The 19,098-nt window shown below is 38.8% G+C and overlaps 1 protein-coding gene across 6 annotated transcripts; it reads right to left on the bottom strand.

Moving 5' to 3' along the window:
* Positions 1 to 586: 586 nt before the first annotated feature.
* LOC311295396 (uncharacterized protein) lies at positions 587 to 18,461 on the bottom strand. 6 transcript variants are annotated; one of them, XM_084416749.1, is made up of 8 exons: positions 18,299 to 18,457; positions 14,881 to 15,065; positions 14,404 to 14,627; positions 6,156 to 6,491; positions 1,637 to 1,987; positions 1,234 to 1,353; positions 1,085 to 1,134; positions 587 to 882 (listed from the first exon to the last, which is right to left on the bottom strand). In XM_084416749.1, the coding sequence occupies exons 3-8, from the start codon at positions 14,438 to 14,440 to the stop codon at positions 844 to 846; spliced, it is 933 nt and encodes a 310-aa protein (XP_084272875.1). In that variant the 5' UTR covers positions 14,441 to 14,627; positions 14,881 to 15,065; positions 18,299 to 18,457; the 3' UTR covers positions 587 to 843. The 6 variants fall into 6 exon arrangements, with proteins under 6 accessions (XP_084272875.1, XP_084272873.1, XP_084272876.1 ...); XM_084416747.1 differs by having other exon boundaries at positions 1,085 to 1,137; positions 18,299 to 18,435; XM_084416750.1 differs by having other exon boundaries at positions 14,404 to 15,065; positions 18,299 to 18,450.
* Positions 18,462 to 19,098: the final 637 nt, after the last annotated feature.

Here is a 19,098-nt window from a genome sequence, read left to right on the forward strand (position 1 = left end):
TCTAACAAAAAAATGTATTTATTTCTGGCTGATGACAGTAATTTCTGACTTGTGGAGTGATCAATAGAGATATCCAAAATCTCTCAGGAAAAAACGTTGACTCAAATAAAAAATAAAATTAAAATTAAACATTTGAACCTGACTTTTGTGTTCTTTACGGGAATCAGTGCATATTTAATTAGATAACACATTAGTTGCATATTTAAACATAACATTTAAAAAAACTTGAAATACAAAAATGTTTGCAAGGGTGTCTGGCCTTGATACACAAACACAACAGCTGACATTTGTTGCTCTGGGTAAAATAATCTGTAAAATATTAAATGTACATCAGGTTATAAGATGCAAGTAACAATATAAGTACTTTTATCAAATATCTGTTCAATAAGCTTATTTACAATAGTTGAAATATCCTTGCAGTAACTTTCCTCATACAAATAATGAAAGGACATTTAGATGATACAATTACAAATTAAGCTATAAAATAATAAGTGTCACAGTTAACACTATCTGTTTCTAGTGTAAGGAGATAACACAGTTACAGACCCAGAACCAGATATGATGAATGAAGACCAGGAGTCAAGAGTGAACTCAATTCAAGTCAATTTTACTGAAGACATGTTGCAGTTTCATCAGGCAGAAGTCAGCTTCAAGCTGATTATCATCACTCATTACATATACATTAAGGCACCAGTGGATTACAGTATCCAGTCCTTCACCAGTAACAGGTTGTAAGTGCTTTATCATTAACAAGTAGGAAACATAGCATTTCATTATGTGTCCGCTCATTTTCCTATTACTTAATGGGAATAATGTTGCGGAAGCTGTTACGATCCTCTCATGTCACGTGACCTCTATCGTTGTCTGTAAGAAAATCTCCATCTGTAAGAAAACAATGAATCACAGAAGGATAATGAGATAAAGAAACCGCTCCAGAAATCAGCACATCTGTCATTAATCAGTGAATGAGATTCTGTTTGAATGTTTATTTCCTCTCGGGAAGATTTAGTCAGTGCAGGTGAAATCAAACACAGATCTGAATGTGATGTCATTTCATAGTAACTACAGTAGTTTAGTATCTCACCTCTTTGATGGGACTTTCTACAGCAGCTCTCGGTTGTTTTTTCTCCATGCCTGCTTTGAAAAACAATCACACACGTAATGAAACAACAATTTTGCACAATAAAGATGATGTTTTTTTCTCTCACTACAGTATCTGTAGGTGATACTTGCCATTTCTGGAGCTCCTGTGGCAATAGTAAATCACACCAGCAACTGCAGCTGCAGACACCAGCAGAACAACAACAACTACTCCAGCTACAGCACCAGCAGATGGACCTGAAGCTGGATCCGCTAAAGAGAAACAGACAATAGTGTGAGTAAATCTGACAGATTGATCTATAACAAACACTATGAGATATCAGAAGGTCTGAGAGAGTAAATCTAAATTGTATTCTGTTTAAAGCTGATTACTTGTTTCATACAGTGATGTCAAAAGTACCGTTCCATCAGTGACATTATATCATTATAAGTCATCGAGGAACTAAAATAAAGAGATGTAACTATACAATTTTTTTTTATATTCCAATGTAAGGATGTTTTCGCTGCCAAATGCCTCGATGACTATTACACTCACCAATGATAGTAACGTCAAAGCTCTTTACACTGCTGACGCTGCGACGATGGCGACTGAGGCTGCTTCTGCTGATCCGTAGTTTATAGATTCCAGAGTCTGTGTTTCTGGTGTCTGTGATGGTCAGAGATCCAGTCTGATGATCCAGCTTCAGTCTGTCTCCGAATCTTTCTTTACACTTAAAATCGGTACAGATCTTACTCTGATCTCCAGTGATTTCAGCGATGAGAGTATCATCATAATACCACATCATCACATCATTTGTGTTTTTTGTTACACCAGGATCTAATGTGACAGATTCTCCCTCCTTCACTGACTTTCTCTTCCTTTTCTCTCGTTCAGCAGCAGAAACATCTGAAACACAAACCAACAGATGATTGAAGCATATTTTTGGGGAAAATAAACTGAAAATATTTGTGCATATTAAGTTCTTTCTCGAATTTCAGTCTGTAAAGCAATTTTTTTCTGAAAAAAATACTTTTTCAAGCATGAACATTTGGTCATTTGTCCAATTAGGAAGACATATGGATATATAACCTGGGACAGTTCTGGGGAAAAAAGTTGTGTAAGAAATGACAGACATCCTCAACACAGATTCCACTCCAACACAAGGTGGTGTAACGGTCACCAGCTGGAGTCCCCATGAGAGCCATCCAAGCCCCCAATGTTTCGGAAAACATTTAAGCTTCCCCGGGCGCCGCCATTGGCTAGCGGACCCCCACCTGCTGTTAGCATCCCATTGACTCCCATTCATTTTGGCGTCACTTTGACAGCGAATAACTTTACATCTGAGGCGTTTAAAGACTCCATTTGTCCATTATTTATTTCTAAATAAACACGAAAATGTATAAAAGGCTCCATTACCTTGTATCTTACGTTATGGCCCCGTAGATGCAGTTTTTGTAAAAATAGGCTAACGATTGCATCATACCCACGCGACTGTCGCACAGTAAAGAATTATTGTATGGACAGGAGGAGAAGCTCACACACAATCGGGGGGGACGTGGAGGCAAAGTGACAAAGTAATTAATCAAAATACTTAGAAAAAGTTACTCCTGCTCCTAGCTCATGGACAGCTTCTACTCACACTCTCCGTCTCTGCGAGTTTCGGAAGGGAATGATTCATATTTCGCTTGGCACAGCTGCTAGAAGACAGACGGGTTGCTCACGTCACATCTACGTCGTCAAGCTCAGTTTGAGTCTGCGCAGTACGCTCGACCATCAGGAAGTTACTGCTTCTAATAGACTTCATTTGCTTCATTTGTTTCCGTTGAATCCAATGGGGTCACTGTGTCCAGTTTATATACTGTCTATGGAGCCACCAGAGGGCAGTCCACACCAGACTCACAGACTACATCTCCCATCATTCTCTGCCTGGACTCATCAGCACTCATTATCACATTCACCTGCATCTCATCTTCTTGGTTAGTTCACCCCATAGAAGCCTATTCACCCCATCACTCACTGTGAAGTTTTGTATGTTGTTGCACTGCATTTCCTAGCGTTTTCCCTGGTTTCATGTCTCTTGGTTTTTGGATTTCTTGCCTGTTCCGTGTATTACTCTTTTGCCTCTGACCCCTGCCTGTTTTGTTTGTTTGTTTGTTTGTACGGACTGCCTTCCAGTGTCTCTGGACAAGATGGCCGAGCAAGTGTCTCTGGACAAGATGCCGAGCCAGTGTCTCTGGACAAGATGCCGAGCCAGTGTCTCTGGACAAGATGCCGAGCCAGTGTCTCTGGACAAGATGCCGAGCAAGTGTCTCTGGACAAGATGGCCGAGCAAGTGTCTCTGAACAAGATGCCGAGCCAGTGTCTCTGGACAAGATGGCCGAGCAAGTGTCTCTGGACAAGATGCCTAGCCAGTGTCTCTGGACAAGATGTCGAGCCAGTGTCTCTGGACAAGATGCCGAGCCAGTGTCTCTGGACAAGATGCCGAGCCAGTGTCTCTGGACAAGATGGCCGAGCCAGTGTCTCTGGACAAGATGCCAAGCCAGCGTCTCTGGACAAGATGGCCGAGCAAGTGTCTCTGGACAAGATGCCGAGCAAGTGTCTCTGGACAAGATGGCCGAGCAAGTGTCTCTGGACAAGATGGCCGAGCCAGTGTCTCTGGACAAGATGCCGAGCCAGTGTCTCCGGACAAGATGGCCGAGCAAGTGTCTCTAGACAAGATGCCGAGCCAGTGTCTCTGGACAAGATGCCGAGCCAGTGTCTCTGGACAAGATGGCCGAGCAAGTGTCTCTGGACAAGATGCCGAGCCAGTGTCTCTGGACAAGTCAAGTCAAGTCAACTTTATTTATATAGCGCTTTTCACATTACAGATTGTATCAAAGCAGCTTCACAGTATTAGATGAAATAGTACATCAGTGTTTGTTTCTAGTGTAAAACATCCACAAGATGCCGAGCCAGTGTCTCTGGACAAGATGGCCGAGCCAGTGTCTCTGGATAAGATGCCGAGCCAGTGTCTCTGGACAAGATGCCGAGCAAGTGTCTCTGGACAAGATGGCCGAGCAAGTGTCTCTGGACAAGATGCCGAGCCAGTGTCTCCGGACAAGATGGCCGAGCCAGTGTCTCTGGACAAGATGCCAAGCCAGTGTCTCTGGACAAGATGGCCGAGCAAGTGTCTCTGGACAAGATGCCGAGCCAGTGTCTCTGGACAAGATGGCCGAGCAAGTGTCCCTGGACAAGATGGCCGAGCAAGTGTCTCTGGACAAGATGCTGAGCCAGTGTCTCTGGACACTAGTGCTCCGCCCTGGTTGCCTTCACAGCCTGCTCCGCCCTGGCCTTCCATCCTGCCGCAGTCTCCAGGTCCTCTTCCGCTCCACGGGCCTGGCCCTCCATCCCGCCCCCAGGTCCGCCTCTGACCCCTGCCTGTTTTGTGTGTTTGTTTGTACCGACTGCCTTCCTGTGTTTGACCCCTGCTTGTGCTGATTACGATTCTGGATTACACTTCAAATAAAGCTGCAATTGGATCTCAACCTTTGTGTCTCGGAGCAGTTTTGTGACAGGTGGCTGAACAAGCTCATTCCCCAAAATGGGTTAATGATCATAGAAAAGAACAAAGTGAACGGTTCCTGCACCATTTGAGATGATCACATTCTGCCCCTAATGTTCATCAGTTGTAGAAAGAGAGCAGATGAGGGACCCTGTGAAACATCTCAGACAATGGGGGTATCTCAACTACATTAACAAACAGACCACAGCTGTTGCAACAGGCGCAAAGTGGTTGATATTTAGATGTTCGTGAGATGTTTTTTCTTACAGTTGTAAAAATAATTTTAATTTCTTAAGTTGTTCTGAAAAGTGACAATACCTATTTACATCTCACCTTGCCTGATGTATTGTCTGCCCTTTTCAGCTTTTACCGCTTGTTTGTTGGAGATAAAGACTTAATGAAATATATTTTTTTATAAATTAAACTGAACTGTTCATAAGCTTTCCAACTGCTGTTACTATATGTAATAACTTTAAACTCACTGGTAATGATAGCAAAATCTCCCTATCTATGAAGGTCTATATTTTAAATGGTCAGCCATGTCCGGGTTGGGTCCCGATCTATTACTTTTGACGAATTGTTAAAGTTTGATTCAGCAAAAACAGGCAAATCAAACTTCTGCATTGACAAAATGACTTAACCAATTGACGATTGGCTCTTTTATTTAGAAGGCGGGTCTTTGCACTTTCTTCCATTTTCACAAGCAATCATTATTATAGCTCAAAATGGGAAACAGTCTAAGTTATTATGTGATTTGACTCGAGTCAGGTTATAAAAAAAATGCAAAACTGCAAAGTCACATTTGGCATCCGTCACCATGACATCAAGTGAACTTTTGAAGCTGGAACAATGTGTGGATTAAGAAAGCTCTTGTTTAGAAGGATTGTATGAATAACAGTCAGGTGGAAGAAGGCTACTAACATTTGATAAGACAAAAACTTTGACTGTGGAATATGTGCCGATCGGGTCCAGGCGGGTCTGTGTCTTCCTGGCCGGGTTTGGGACGAGCTTTCAAATAATAGACGGGTAAGGGTCAGTTCCGGGTAGTACATTTAAAGGACAAGTTCGGTATTTTACACTTAAAGCCCTGTTTTTAGATAGTTTCTGATGAAATAGTACAGTTAAGGTTGAAATTTGGACAAATGTTGCTGGCCCGAGAATTTTCGTTTTCTGTGGTAGCACAGAAATAATCCTTCATAAAACGCATTCAACTTTCGTTTACAAAGACGTGAAACTCACCGAGTGGTCAGGGGTGTTCACTGATATGTTCACACAAAAATCGCTGCAAAAGATGATTTCCAACAGGTGTAATCGTAGTTTCTGTCGAACTCCATTGACTTGTATTGGATGTGCTGTGAGGTACGGTATATGCTGGAAAGCATCTTTTACAGCGATTTTTGTGTGAGCATATCAGTGAACACCCCAAGTGAAAAAGCAGTTATAATTGTACTTGCTTTAAAAAACAAATTAATGTGATATTACAGGATTAAACACATAAAACCTGTATTTAAATGTTCATTAAATGACACTCACCACTGACAGAAACACTGAAGATCTTTTCACTGTCGATGTTGCCTCTGGTGATCAGTAGTTTATAATCTCCGGAGTCTGTGTCTGTGATGTTTGTGATGGTCAGAGATCCAGTCTGAACGTCAAGCTTCAGTCTGCCTTTGAATCTCTCATCACCACCTTTACACTGAACATCTGTGCAAGTCTTACTGGGATCTCCATTAATTTGAGCAATGCGAATGTCATTGTAATACCAATTAATTCTGTCTTGTTGGGTTTTTTTAAGATCAGTGTTTAGAGTGACTGAATCTACCTCCATCACAAACACAGACATTTTTTCTGTATCACTACCAAATGAAACTGAAAAAAACAAAGAAAAAAAAACAAATGAAATTCAGATCATAAAAATTAAAGGGTAAAAAAATGCCTGGATTCAAAATATAACAAATATACAGTATAAGATTTGCAAAATCCCTCATCAGACAAACATTCATCATTCTCTAGAAAATTAGGTCACAAATTCACTTATTCATTTTTGTTTAATGCTTGGCGTGCAAAGTCCCAATCTTAGGTTTGATGTCACTTTGTTTACCATGGTATACATTTACTATATAGAATACTGTCTAAAAAGATAATAATTATAAATTACACATCATTGGAAGGTCAAGGATTTAGTGTCAATCTACAGTGTCTGTTTTATGATATAGATGCTCCAGCAACAGTAATATTGTAATTTGAGTGAGGAGTGCATATGACAACATGGAAAAATGGGACTTAATACCCATGTTATGAAAAGTCGATCGCAAGATGAAACCAATCCGTCACAAAATGTCCATGACAAGCGTCCACTGAAAAACATCCAACAGCACTTTTTTTCACCTCAGTTGTGCGTTACTAATTACAATACATCATTTAACAGTTACTGATTTGCAGACTGGTGTAGTTATTAAGAGTGTGTAGATTTAAGCGTGTGCGAGTCTGTGAACTGAAAATTCTGATGTAGTTTTGCAGAATTAAAATTCTGTGCATGAATGTCTGTATTGTATGTGTGTGTATTTTATGAGAGAGGGAGAAAGTGTGATTTCCATAGATCGTGAAACATCATCTGAATTAAGTTTACAGGTTAGTAACCATTTTCCAAATTGCTTTTTGATACTCCAGTCCCAGCATCACCGAGCCCAGTTCTGTGTCAGTGTAGTGGCATGTCAAATCACTTTTATTTATATAGCACTTTTTCATAATACAGATTGTTTCAAAGCAACTTTACAGTGATAACAGGAAATTGATGCAACAAAGATTGTTTTGGTTGTACAGCAGCTCTAGGAAAAAGTCATAAATACATTTTCACTGTAATAATCATTAGTTATTCATTTAGGGGCCTTTACATGTGGGCCGTTTAGGGACCGTTTACATGTATGTAACCCATAGATAGGACTCCATAGAGAGGGAGGTCCACATCAGCTGTGAGGAAGACAGATTGGATGTTCTGTAGATGTGCCATAGCCTTTTGCTTCTCCTCTTGGTATTTCTCTCTGACAGTTTTCCGGGTTGGCAGAACATAGGTGAGGTCCAACTTCTTCACAAATGCTCTAAATACCTCATCTTCCACAATGGAGAAAGGCTTCAATCATGTTGACAAGGGCCTCATCAAGCTCATTCTTCCTTCCTAATAATACAAAGTACAATTACTATTCATTCATAATGGCTGAGTAATTCAAAGTAACAAAGGAATTCAAAGTATTCCCTTCAAAGTAAGCCCATGCAGTTTAATCAAGTAACAAATTTTTATCTTTGAACAAATGTAGATTGGTAATACAAAGTCTGCACACCCATTGGAGTTCAGATGGTTACAATATAGTTTAGATGTAGACACAATTCAAGTGTTTGTTTGGAGTTGAACTTAAATCGAAATATAGCCTATATCTATACCATCAATTTAACATAACAACCCAACTAATTTATACTAAAATACAGAGGTATGCAACGGACACAAATTTTATAAACAGGCTATTTTAAACAAAAAGTTGCAATTAAAAAGTAACAATTATGTGTGTAAAGGTCAGTGTGAACGATAGGCTATTGGTTGACTTTAATATGCCAAACTAAGGTTGTTTTAGCAAATGGCTTTGAAACTTTGGCTATGTGATGTGTTTATATATTTGTGTTACTCTGTGTTCTTACATTCCACCACATGAAAAAATAGAATAGAATATGAAAACTTGAACTACAAAAGGGTGACTTTTCTTGCATTTTAATTACTTTATCACTCACTTTATCATGTGGGGAGTAGATAAGTCTTTATTGTCCTAAAAGAAAATTTCTTTCATTATTAGTATTAAAGGAACACTCCACCGTTTTTTGAAATAGGGCTTATTCACCTTCTTTCCTACATTTAGATAGGTGGGCAAATGCATTTTTGTCTCAGTGCATGCATTGTTTTAGTTTGACAGGGTCGGCGCTAGCTTAGCTTAGCATAATGAATGGAATCCTTTGTTGCCAGCTAGCATGTCCTGAGTAAAAGTGATATAAAAAATAAAAAAACCCCACCTAATTACTTCTTGTGGCCTGCGTATTCACGAGTACAAATAGCGATGCAGATTAACACTAGGCGATTTCCTAGGCAGATATTGACTTATATATTAAGGACTATATTAGGGGGAAGCACAGGCGAAGCACTGCTACTTGGGCATGATATCTCTGCCCCCAAGTAGCAGTGCTTCGCCTGTGCTTCCCCCTAATATAGTCCCAAGTCAATATCTGCATAGGAAATCACCTAGTGTTAATCTGCATCGCTATTTGTACTTGCTGTGAATACGCTGGCCACAAGAAGTAATTAGGTGTTTTTTTATATTTTTTTATATCACTTTTACTTAGGACATGCTAGCTGGCAACAAAGGATTCCATTCATTATGCTAAGCTAAGCTAGCGCCAACCCTGTCAAACTAAAACAATGCATGCACTGAGACAAAAATGCATTTGTCCACCTATCTAAATGTAGGAAAGAAGGTGAATAAGCCCCATTTCAAAAAACGGTGGAGTGTTCCTTTAATTTTACCTTTTCCAGTTGGTGAAGAATGGTGCTCTGTTGTAGGAGTCTCGTTGACCACAGCATTTGGATGTTAGGAGCGTAGAAGCCAAAGCATTGAGAATGTGTTATTAGAGTAAAACAATGTTTGGTCGCATATCAGGCATAATAGTTTGTTAGAAGTGTCAAGACTGAAGTGTTCCCACACTTGAGAACAGGGTCTCTTGGTGAGACCATGTCGAAATCAAATACACCAATGTGAGCTGTTGTCAACATAGGATGGCATTTCTTTAAAGACTTATTTATTCTCTTTGGCTTTCAATACTCCTTGATTTAGGTATGCTTATTGTTTATCTATTGTTGTGTGTAAAAAACACAAATTGTTTTTATTCTGTTCTGTACAGCACTTTGGTCAGCCTTGATTGTTTATAAATGTGCTTATAAATAAATATTGTATTGTATTTACAAGCAGCAAAACAAGTTTGTGGTTGAGGAAGGACTTTTATTTTTTGAGGAATAGCGGATGAGCCCGCAAGGTGTTTTAATTTACATTCAGACAACAGACATTAAAACGTAATAGTTTTTAATAGTAGTCCTTTATTTAATAGCAATACACCACGTTAATAAGCGACATACTGTTCATATAGGCATGACCGATATAATTATAATATTGCAGTAAATGGATAGCGAGTATGGGACAGCGCAATTGACATGCTTTGTATATGTGTTTGTATTGAGATTTGTATATTGTGACATGTCAGATAACAAAGCTTAATTTCCACAGGTCATGTGACATGTTGCCTTTGGCTTGCTCAGTTGGGGATATTTGGGAATATTTAATTTAATTAATCAATCAACGATACTATTGATCAGCATTACCAAACGTGGACGTTCCACTAGAAACAAACATTGATGTATTGTTTTATTACTGTGAAGCTGCTTTGATACAACCTATGTTGTGAAAAGCGCTATATAAATAAACTTGACTTGACTTGACTTGACAGCCTCATTTCAAGAAATGTTCCAGAAGGGTATATGCAGGAATCTTGAAGTTAATTTTAATACCTTTTCAAGACTTTTTCAAGACCTTCTCAATATTTTTTAATACCTCACCGCCACTTCAAGCTGTAACCATTTACATCAGTGATACTTTTAACTTAACAGTTTTAGTTTGTGATAAAGACTATACGCACTACGTAATACGCACTGGGACCGCCAGAGCGTACATTGCAGGGCTTGCAAAATTTCAAAATCACTGGTAGCCCTTCGGGTAGGCACTCAGATTTTGGTAGCCCGAAATGAATTTTACTAGCCCATATAAAAAGACTACATTTTTAATGTAGAATATTGGTTAGGAGTCAACACAATGAATAAAAAACTTTTTCAAAACACAAATATCAACAAATATGCATCTGGTTCTAACTGAACTGAAATTTGTGTGACCAGTATGGAACATGAATCAGTCTGTGTCGGTGGCTCAGCCCCCAATGAGGGTATGATAAAAAAATAAATAATAAGTAACTCTTTAATTTATGGTTTAATGCTCACTATTAACTTGTTTCATTAACATGCAGATGGTAGGGTTTTTTCATCACTGAGGTCCCGAATGTGAGATATGCTAGTTAGGGGGGTTCGGGGGCACCCCTGAGAAAATTTAGATTTCTCTGATCTACATATGTGCATTTTAAGATGTTTTGAAGGCCAAAAAAAATTGGATAACAATAGCTTTAAAACCATGTAAGTGGGCAGCTGATTATTTTTCTCTCCTCATCAGCATCACACTCCTATTCTCTTTGTTTTTCTCTTGCTCTGTCTCTTCCCCTCCTAAATCTGAGCTTTGACTGATATAGGCTTTTAATTTTTGTCTGTCAGTGAAAAAAGTAAACAAAGGGTCAACTGATAGGTTGATTTATGAATCATTTTCTCAGACGCTTCATTTACTGAAAGCTACTAGGAAAGCTAGGTAGCCTAACTAAGTTTATTGAATTCATTCACAATATGTAAACATTCATTATTGATCTTATTCCTAATACAGGGCCGTAGACAGGGCTTTATAATCAAAGAGGTCATACATTTAAGGTTATTAGGGGGTTTACATTTTTTATTTCTCGGATGTCCATTTTTTGAAGGCCGAAAAAGGATAAGAAATAGCTTTAAAGCCATGTCAGCAGGCAGTAGATGATACCTGCTCTCACTTCTTATCCACCACTCTTTCTTTTTCTCTCAGTCTCCTCATCTTGCCATCTCTTCTCCCTACCTAAAGCTGAACTTTTTTAATTTACTGAAGGCTACAAATTGTATATTAATTCTCAACATGTACACATTAGGGCTGAACGATATATCGTTATTGTATCTATATCTAGATATGAACTTTCAAGATATTACTATCGAAAAAAGCAACGATATAGATTTCCCCTCTCCGCGCTCGCCCTGCATACAACTCTGGCAGTCACAACAAACATCAGTTGTACGAGTGCCCTTGAATGCACCGCTAAAGCCAGCGCGCACACACTACCAGGGACGTGGGAACTATATTGTGAGAGGGGGGGCGGCGTTTCCATGGTAACGCGTCATTGCTTGTCACGTGACACACCGCAGCAGCAACAGCGCTGAATGAATGATGATCTGCTTTTATGTCATTTTTCCTTTTTTATTCAGAATATTAACAAATGTGTTAGCTATGGCATGAAATATCTGATATCCGATTGTCAAATACATGCAAGTGGAAGTATATTGTTGTTTAAACACCTTTATAACGATCGCGTTAGTTGAGCTGTATGCGCGATGGGCGCCGCCGTGTTAGTTTGTGCCGCAGACGCAGTTCAGAGAATCGGATCTGTTGGATTTACAACCTCTATGTTTACAACACGTGAATTCATCCACTTCTCCCGAAATACTTAAAGTAAGTGGCTGGTGAACTGGGAATAGAATAGAGTAAACACTGAAGTTACTTACACAATGTGTATATGAATAAAACGTGTCGAATTATAAATGGAAAGGATTATTATTACCTCTTCCATAGACATCAGTGTGTATTTTACAAACTCTAAATGTATTGTTTTTTAGTACTTACGTAGTCATATCGTATTGTATCGATATCGAGATATCTGGCATGAAAATCGAGATATGAAATTTTGTCCATATCGTTCAGCAGCCCTAGTACACATTCATTATTAATCTTGTGCCAATGATGAAAACGGCTTTGTTAATGCTAATGTCCCCACACAATGACAGTAAACTAATTATTAGTCACATTACAATTTACATAGGCCTATTTTCAGTTCCAAATGGCGAAATTCGACAAAAGTATATTCATTTGCCTGATTATTTTTGGCATTTGTTTCACATCTATGACCTAAAAAAGCTGTCAAATATGAAATGTTTAGTTTAGCTACTTACATCTTATCTCGCACTTGACCGTAAACTGAAGCGTCGAATCGCTCTGCTAGAATTCGCGCTCAGCAGCTTCTTGTGAACATAAAGCCCGCCTACTTTGATTTGATTGGTCATCTGACATTGACGAGCACCGCAGACCAATGAGACTCAGATGAACACACACACACACACACACACTCTGCCCTCTCTGTTTCTGACGTGCTCGGCGCCGCTTCGGATTGAAGATGAAGAACGCGCTGAATCTGATTATTACAAGGCTTTGCATTTTGGTAGCCCGACTGGAAAACACAATAGCTCCGGGACGTCGGGCAGGCGATTTTGCGAGCCCTGCATTGTGCTTTTGAACTTCCGCCCGCCTGCCCGCTCTGGTGCTCTCGGAGGCAATTTACGAACGCACCCACAATAGCCTAGTTTTTTTATGTACCTGTTCGTTTTTTTTTTTAAATGACTAAATTCACACTTTTACGATGTTTTTGGGATTCAAACTGTTGGACAGCTAATTCAGAAAAAATACTTTAAAAATTTAAGACTTTATAAAGCCGTGATAAGACTTTTTAATACTTTTTAAGGGTCTTCATTTTCCCAAAATTGATTTATCACCTTTTAATACTTTTCAAGACCCCGCGGATACCCTGTGTTTCGAAGCACTCAGGTCTCGACACTGGGTGGTGAACTACACATCCCTAGTTAATAGTCTCTTATTGGTTTGTATAGCTGAGTCATCCATGGAACAAACAAAACAAGCTCTGTAATTTGATGAAAGAACACATTTTACACAGACACTTGATAATTAATCTTATTATTTAATTAGTTAATTGCATTTGATAGATTTTATTTTCAATTAAACATTTGCAATGTGTTTGTAAAAGGTGTTTTATACATGTTTGGCCTGAGTTTTTGTTGCATTTACACTGTTCTGACCAGCAGGCATCACCAGCGTGTGGCGTTTCAAACGCTTAATTTCACGTGAATCATTTTGCAAAGCAATTGGTTCAATTGATTCGAAGCTTTGAAAAGGTTAGTTTCTCCCATCACTACGTCTGCGTCTGACTGGTGAACAGAACTCAGGAACAACAAAAGGAGATAAGGGTAAGTTCAACGGAGATCATTCACTGGACTTCGTTGGAGAAAGTCTGTGTCCAAATTGAGGCCAGACAACGACTGAGCTGAGGTGTGTGCTTAAGTGCTGGATCTCATGAGGGTGTGCTGATGTTCAGAATTCAGGTGATTGGTATCGTTGCATGGTGGTGAGAGAGCCTGATGACTCAGTGACAATAGACGCAAGAAACACTCAATGCAGTACTTTCCAAACTATCTGTATTTCACTTTATGCACAAGAAAATTTGGTGAGGTTTGCAATGAATATCCAGGAGGCAGGTTAGCAATTGATACTGATTCTGCTAGTATGGTGGTGGTTCTCAGTAACATGGGTGTGACTGAATTTAGGCAATTGGACAGATAGGTAGAGATCCAGCGTGTGATTTGTTTCTCCTGCCGTGAAATCTGAGGGTTGTGTTTCTGTAGCCCGGGTAGGCCGAGGACAACTGGATTGTGAGGAGAATGGATGGTAAAGAGGTGTGTGGTTTCAATATGAAGGATTCCAACTTGCAGGAAAATGTTAGTGGAGGTGCTTCAAACATGACCGGTCCCAAGTGGGTGTTTATCTAATCTGCCACTGTCAAGGGGGATTTGTGGTGTCTCATACTGTCAGTCTAGGCCTTCATCAATAAAACTGCCAGCTGCCCCAGAGTCAAGTAGGGCCTTGGTAATCAAAGTGTTTGTGGGAAAGGTTATCTTTACTGGTACTTCAATACATGAGGTAGAATAACTGGGAAGAACGAATGCACTCACCCTGGGAGTATACTGCTGTGGAGGTCGAGTCGGGCATAGATGTTTTCTTATGCGGCGTTCTCGTTCTTCAGTGGATAGGTGAGTACGTCCAACCTGCATCTTCTTCCCTCCTCACGACAGGTTAATTCAGATTGGACCTCATCATTTAAACTTTTCCGAAACCAGAATTTTAACATGTCATCCATTCTTTCCTCCCTCGGGGTGTTCAAAACTTCTCGTAACTGCTGAATGAATTCATTAAGAGACGTGGGCCCTGATTAGACTGCAGTTGCCCAATCCAAAGCTTTTCCAGTTAACAAAGAGCACACATGGGACATTTTTCCTGTCATCCATGGGGTATAACATGGGTTGTTGTGCCACAAACATGGAAAACTGCATTAGAAATCCTTTACATCTAGTTGGTGTGCCATCAAATTTTTCCGAAAAGCTAGCCGGGGATTAGCAGTGATATTACTCTTGAGAAGTTAGATTGGGTACCTGGCTCGATTGAGCTGTTGGAGGAGCAGGGCTTGATAGAAACTGACGAAGATCCTGTTAAGTCTTCACCAGCTCCTCATTTAGCGTGGTTAGCCGTGTAAGCTGCTGTTGATGCACAACTAATAAGTTTGCCGACACCTCAGAAAACGAATCCGTAGCTGGCGAAGTCCTCTGTAACGATGACTCTGAGGGGCAATGATTAAGATCCATGTGCAGTTTATTGGGCAGTGGTAGAATCGGATTACAAACAGGCGTGATTCGTGGTTAACATAACATAACAGACAGGCAGTCAGCAAACAGACAATAATCCAGAAAACAAGGCAATGGTCAAAAGCCAGACAGCAAATGGTCAAGAGAACATAATACAAACAAGGTAAAAAACAGACAAGAAAAACAGAGAAGAATGCTCAGAATTATAGGCCGTGGCAATACAAGACTTCGCACTGAACATAACGTGCTCATAGCTTCAAGTCCCCCTGTAATCAATGATTTTATCACTTAAAATGAATCTTTGATCACCAAAATGACACATCCTTGAAAGAAAATTCTTCATGCCTTAAAATAGCTTGAATGTAACTCTATGTGAAATGGCTGACTGGTGTGAGCGTAATCAGTACGGGTATGAGGATTCTGGGAATTGTAGTCCGGGGATTAATACTCAGAGGGTGACCGGTGGCCAATGGAAGCATTTTTAGGGGTGAATGTGGTGCAGTATGTTGTGTATATTGGGTTCCTGAGATATTTGGTTCCAGTGGGTGGTACATGCTTGTATACTCATAAGTTTCCCATGTTGTGGGCGTGTCTTTAAGACAATGAGCAAACGAGTGGAACTGAAAATATTTGGGCACGCTACTAAAATCGCAACTTGTTTAATGTATTATTTAGAAAAGGTAATAAAGTTAATAAAGTGTTAATCATTAACTGCAACACATTTTCAAAACAATTAATAGTTTGTGTAATGTGATAAATCACCTGAGATGTTTTGCCTGATTGACAGGCATTCAAATTAGGGATGGGTGATAAAACGATAATGATAATTATCACGTAAAAAAAAAAATACCAAGAGTTTGATAAATGTTCAATATAGTGTCAGACATCCCAACCTGCACAAAGTCATGCATCTGAGACGCATCTCTCTGTAGGCAAGGGCGTGGTTAGCTGGTACCCTGTCACCGGCCACCATAACTTCCAATAGGAAAATTCAACTGCAGTAGCCACTGTTCAACCTGAAGAGGGCAGCACTCCGACGTTTTTACAACATATTTTGTAGAATTAAAACACTTTAAACAAAAATGTCCAAAAAATTACTTGAATTAATGAACAGCATTAATAAAGCCCCATTCTTACAGATCATTAACTAAAAAAAAAAGTTGTTTTAGGGTTTAGTTACCCTTTAAAGGACAATTCCGGTGAAAAATTAACCTAGGGGTAATTAACACATGGTTTTCATGATAATCGAATGTAAAGTTTTATCTCTAAAAACAGATTAGCTCATAACACTAGTATATGGGGCATAGTGTAAGTAAAAGTAAATCGCTATAGTTAATACCACTAACAAGGCTCAAAATAGCCTGACACTGGTAGCATAATGAGGGTCCCTATATGCAAACCGAAGCATTGAGAACTTTGTAAGTGTACAAACAGTACACAGAAGATACTTTTAAAACAGTACATTACGCACAGGCAGGAGGTATCACTGAACATTTATTTAACAATATAAGTACATTTCTTTCTTCTTATTTTTCATCTCTTTTTTTTTTTGGACGTATCGTCTGCTGCCACTGATCACAGCTCAGTTTTAGACTGTGCCTGATTTTCAAATGCCATTAGCCAATCAGCTTTGACTTGATGTTATTCACCAGCTAAAGTCCTTAGTTATGTAGCCCCACCCCTTTTCAGCTCTGCGCTCGCAGCTGTGTTCATACACTGCCAGACAAAATGAGCAAGACATTAATGATGACAGAATAATCACAAAAGGGTAGCTTATATATGCATTTTATTTGGCCACAGATACGCTTGTGGGGGTTTATTTCAGTCATTGTCTTCGACGCTGTAGCCTACTGTATCACCGAATTGCAACTATAGCATCCGTAAGATCTTACCAGCATGACGCATAGTAATAGTGTCAAAAACAATGACTGAAATAACCCCCACAAGCGTATCTGTGGCCTGATAAAACGCATGTAAGCTACCCGTTGTGATTATTTTGTCATCCATAATTTCCTTATCAACACCAAACTAGAAACATTTCCATTTTGTCTCATATTATTATATCATAGCATTAGGCCTACCATTGAAGTCACAATAGAAAATGCACAATTAACTACATAACCTACAAGCTAAATAAAATATTCTTAATCTTGTTGTCACAAATGCAAACACTGAAATGCTTCGGAAGACACATCTTGGACATAGACTAAGCAGCTACCTCAAGATTTTCTTTTTAATTGGGATGATAGGTAATAATAATAATAAAAAAATATATTATTTTGTGATGTTTCCAAATTACATTCATTATCATGCAGTCACTGTCTGTTTCACAGTCGATTTTTCACATTACACAAACGGTTTTTTTAAATGTGAACAGTTGAAATTTATTATTAACACAGGTCTAAACTTTATTACATTTTTTTTTAAATAATCAATTAACCATGTTGCGATTTGAAAAGTGCACTATTTCAGTTTGTTTCCGTGTCTCAAGGACACGACCACAACAGGGAAACTCGTTAATATTTAAGCAGCGCACTGAATATAGGCTATCAGAAATCTAATCATGTCACGCCTTTGCAATCCTAAAAATAATTTTCTAGATTCACCCCTGCAGTTTAGGCTACTATGATGTAGAAAAAAAATATATGATGTCATGTTAGTTTTAGATATTTTTTTTTTTGATACCAAGTCACTTGACCTAAGCATTTTAATGAAATCCTTTTTTAAATAGTTTAGCCATAATAAGTAGGCTCGGCTATAGCCTACAGTAAGCCTATGTTTTGTCATTAGGCACTCCCTGAAACTGCTCTTGTGTCTCCGCGCCCTTAGAAACGTGTCGCAAACCACAACTATACGTGTTCACTTTATAGAAATCACAAACACATTTTATTTCAGTTCATTTTAGAGTTAAAACAGCAATAGGCAATTTTAGAAACAATTTCTTTTTAATGTAAAGTGATTAGACCTGGTACAAAATTAAACTGCGCCACGTGTTTCGTTCGTTTTTAAGTCTATCTAAAGAAAGATTGTACCACACACGAGCACAGCACACAATGCCAGCTAAATAAATGTAATAAAATGAATTCCCCCGTCGAGTGTAAAGCTATTAAAGCTGGCATGAGATGTAACTGCGTCACGGTCTTTGTTCGTTTTTATCTGCTGGAAGAGACTAACAAATACCTTGTAGAGTAAAATAATAAAGTCTTACCTTGGTAGAGTGAAAATGAACCAACTGAGAGGAAAGTAAAGAGAAACTCCATTTTCACAGCTTTTCAATCACAAGTAGCCAACGACTAAAGGTTCCGTGAAATAAAAGCGTCTCGCTCTTCGGCATTAATGGCTTCAGTTAAAAGTGAAACTAATGTCTGTCCTTCCTATCTAGCGCAGTTAAGTTTCGTTATACGTTATGCAAACATGATTACACAAACACGTTGTTATACACACAAAACGACGTTACTCTGTTCAGTTTGTATAATATATTGTGTATAGGCTAAATATTATTATAGCATTAGTGTAGGCCTATTATTGCTTATTTAACTAAAAAGAGTTTGTTTCCTTTTTTGTGAAAGAAAATATCTGCATTCGCTTAGTAATTAATTAATATAATTTGTTTGGTTTGGGAGATTATGTAAATACATAGCCTAATATATACACATAACTACATGTGTTTTATACATTTATATTAATCATTTATGTCAGTGGTTCCCAGCAAAACACATTTGGATGTCTTCCTGATCGAACTGCTTTATGAACAATGAACAATAGAAACATTCTGGCCCTTAAATCCAATTTTTAAGGAATGTGAGGAGAAAAAAATAAGAAAAATGAGGAGAATCCAAGCGCAGAGTCAAGTAAGAAGAGAGATCACAGGTTACAATTTTCTTATAGATAGATAGATAGATAGATAGATAGATAGATAGATAGATAGAGGCCTATATTTTTTTAAATCTTGTTTGTAAATTTTATGACAGCACAAGATGTCTGCAATGATCATATGTCTTCATTGCT

The sequence above is a fragment of the Rutilus rutilus genome (genome assembly GCF_951802725.1).
Source record: "Rutilus rutilus genome assembly, chromosome: 8".
Lineage (NCBI taxonomy): Eukaryota > Metazoa > Chordata > Actinopteri > Cypriniformes > Leuciscidae > Rutilus > Rutilus rutilus.

Bases quoted from the DNA above. Each gene is read 5' to 3' on its own strand.
- LOC311295396 (XM_084416745.1), bottom strand. From the start codon at position 18,350: ATGGAGTTTCTCTTTACTTTCCTCTCAGTTGGTTCATTTTCACTCTAC. The intron at 1,354-1,636 runs GTGAGTGTAATA...GTTTCTCTTTAG, and splicing joins CTTTGACGTTACTATCATTG to CGGATCCAGCTTCAGGTCCA. The intron at 1,138-1,233 runs GCAAGTATCACC...TGTTTTTCAAAG, and splicing joins CCACAGGAGCTCCAGAAATG to CAGGCATGGAGAAAAAACAA.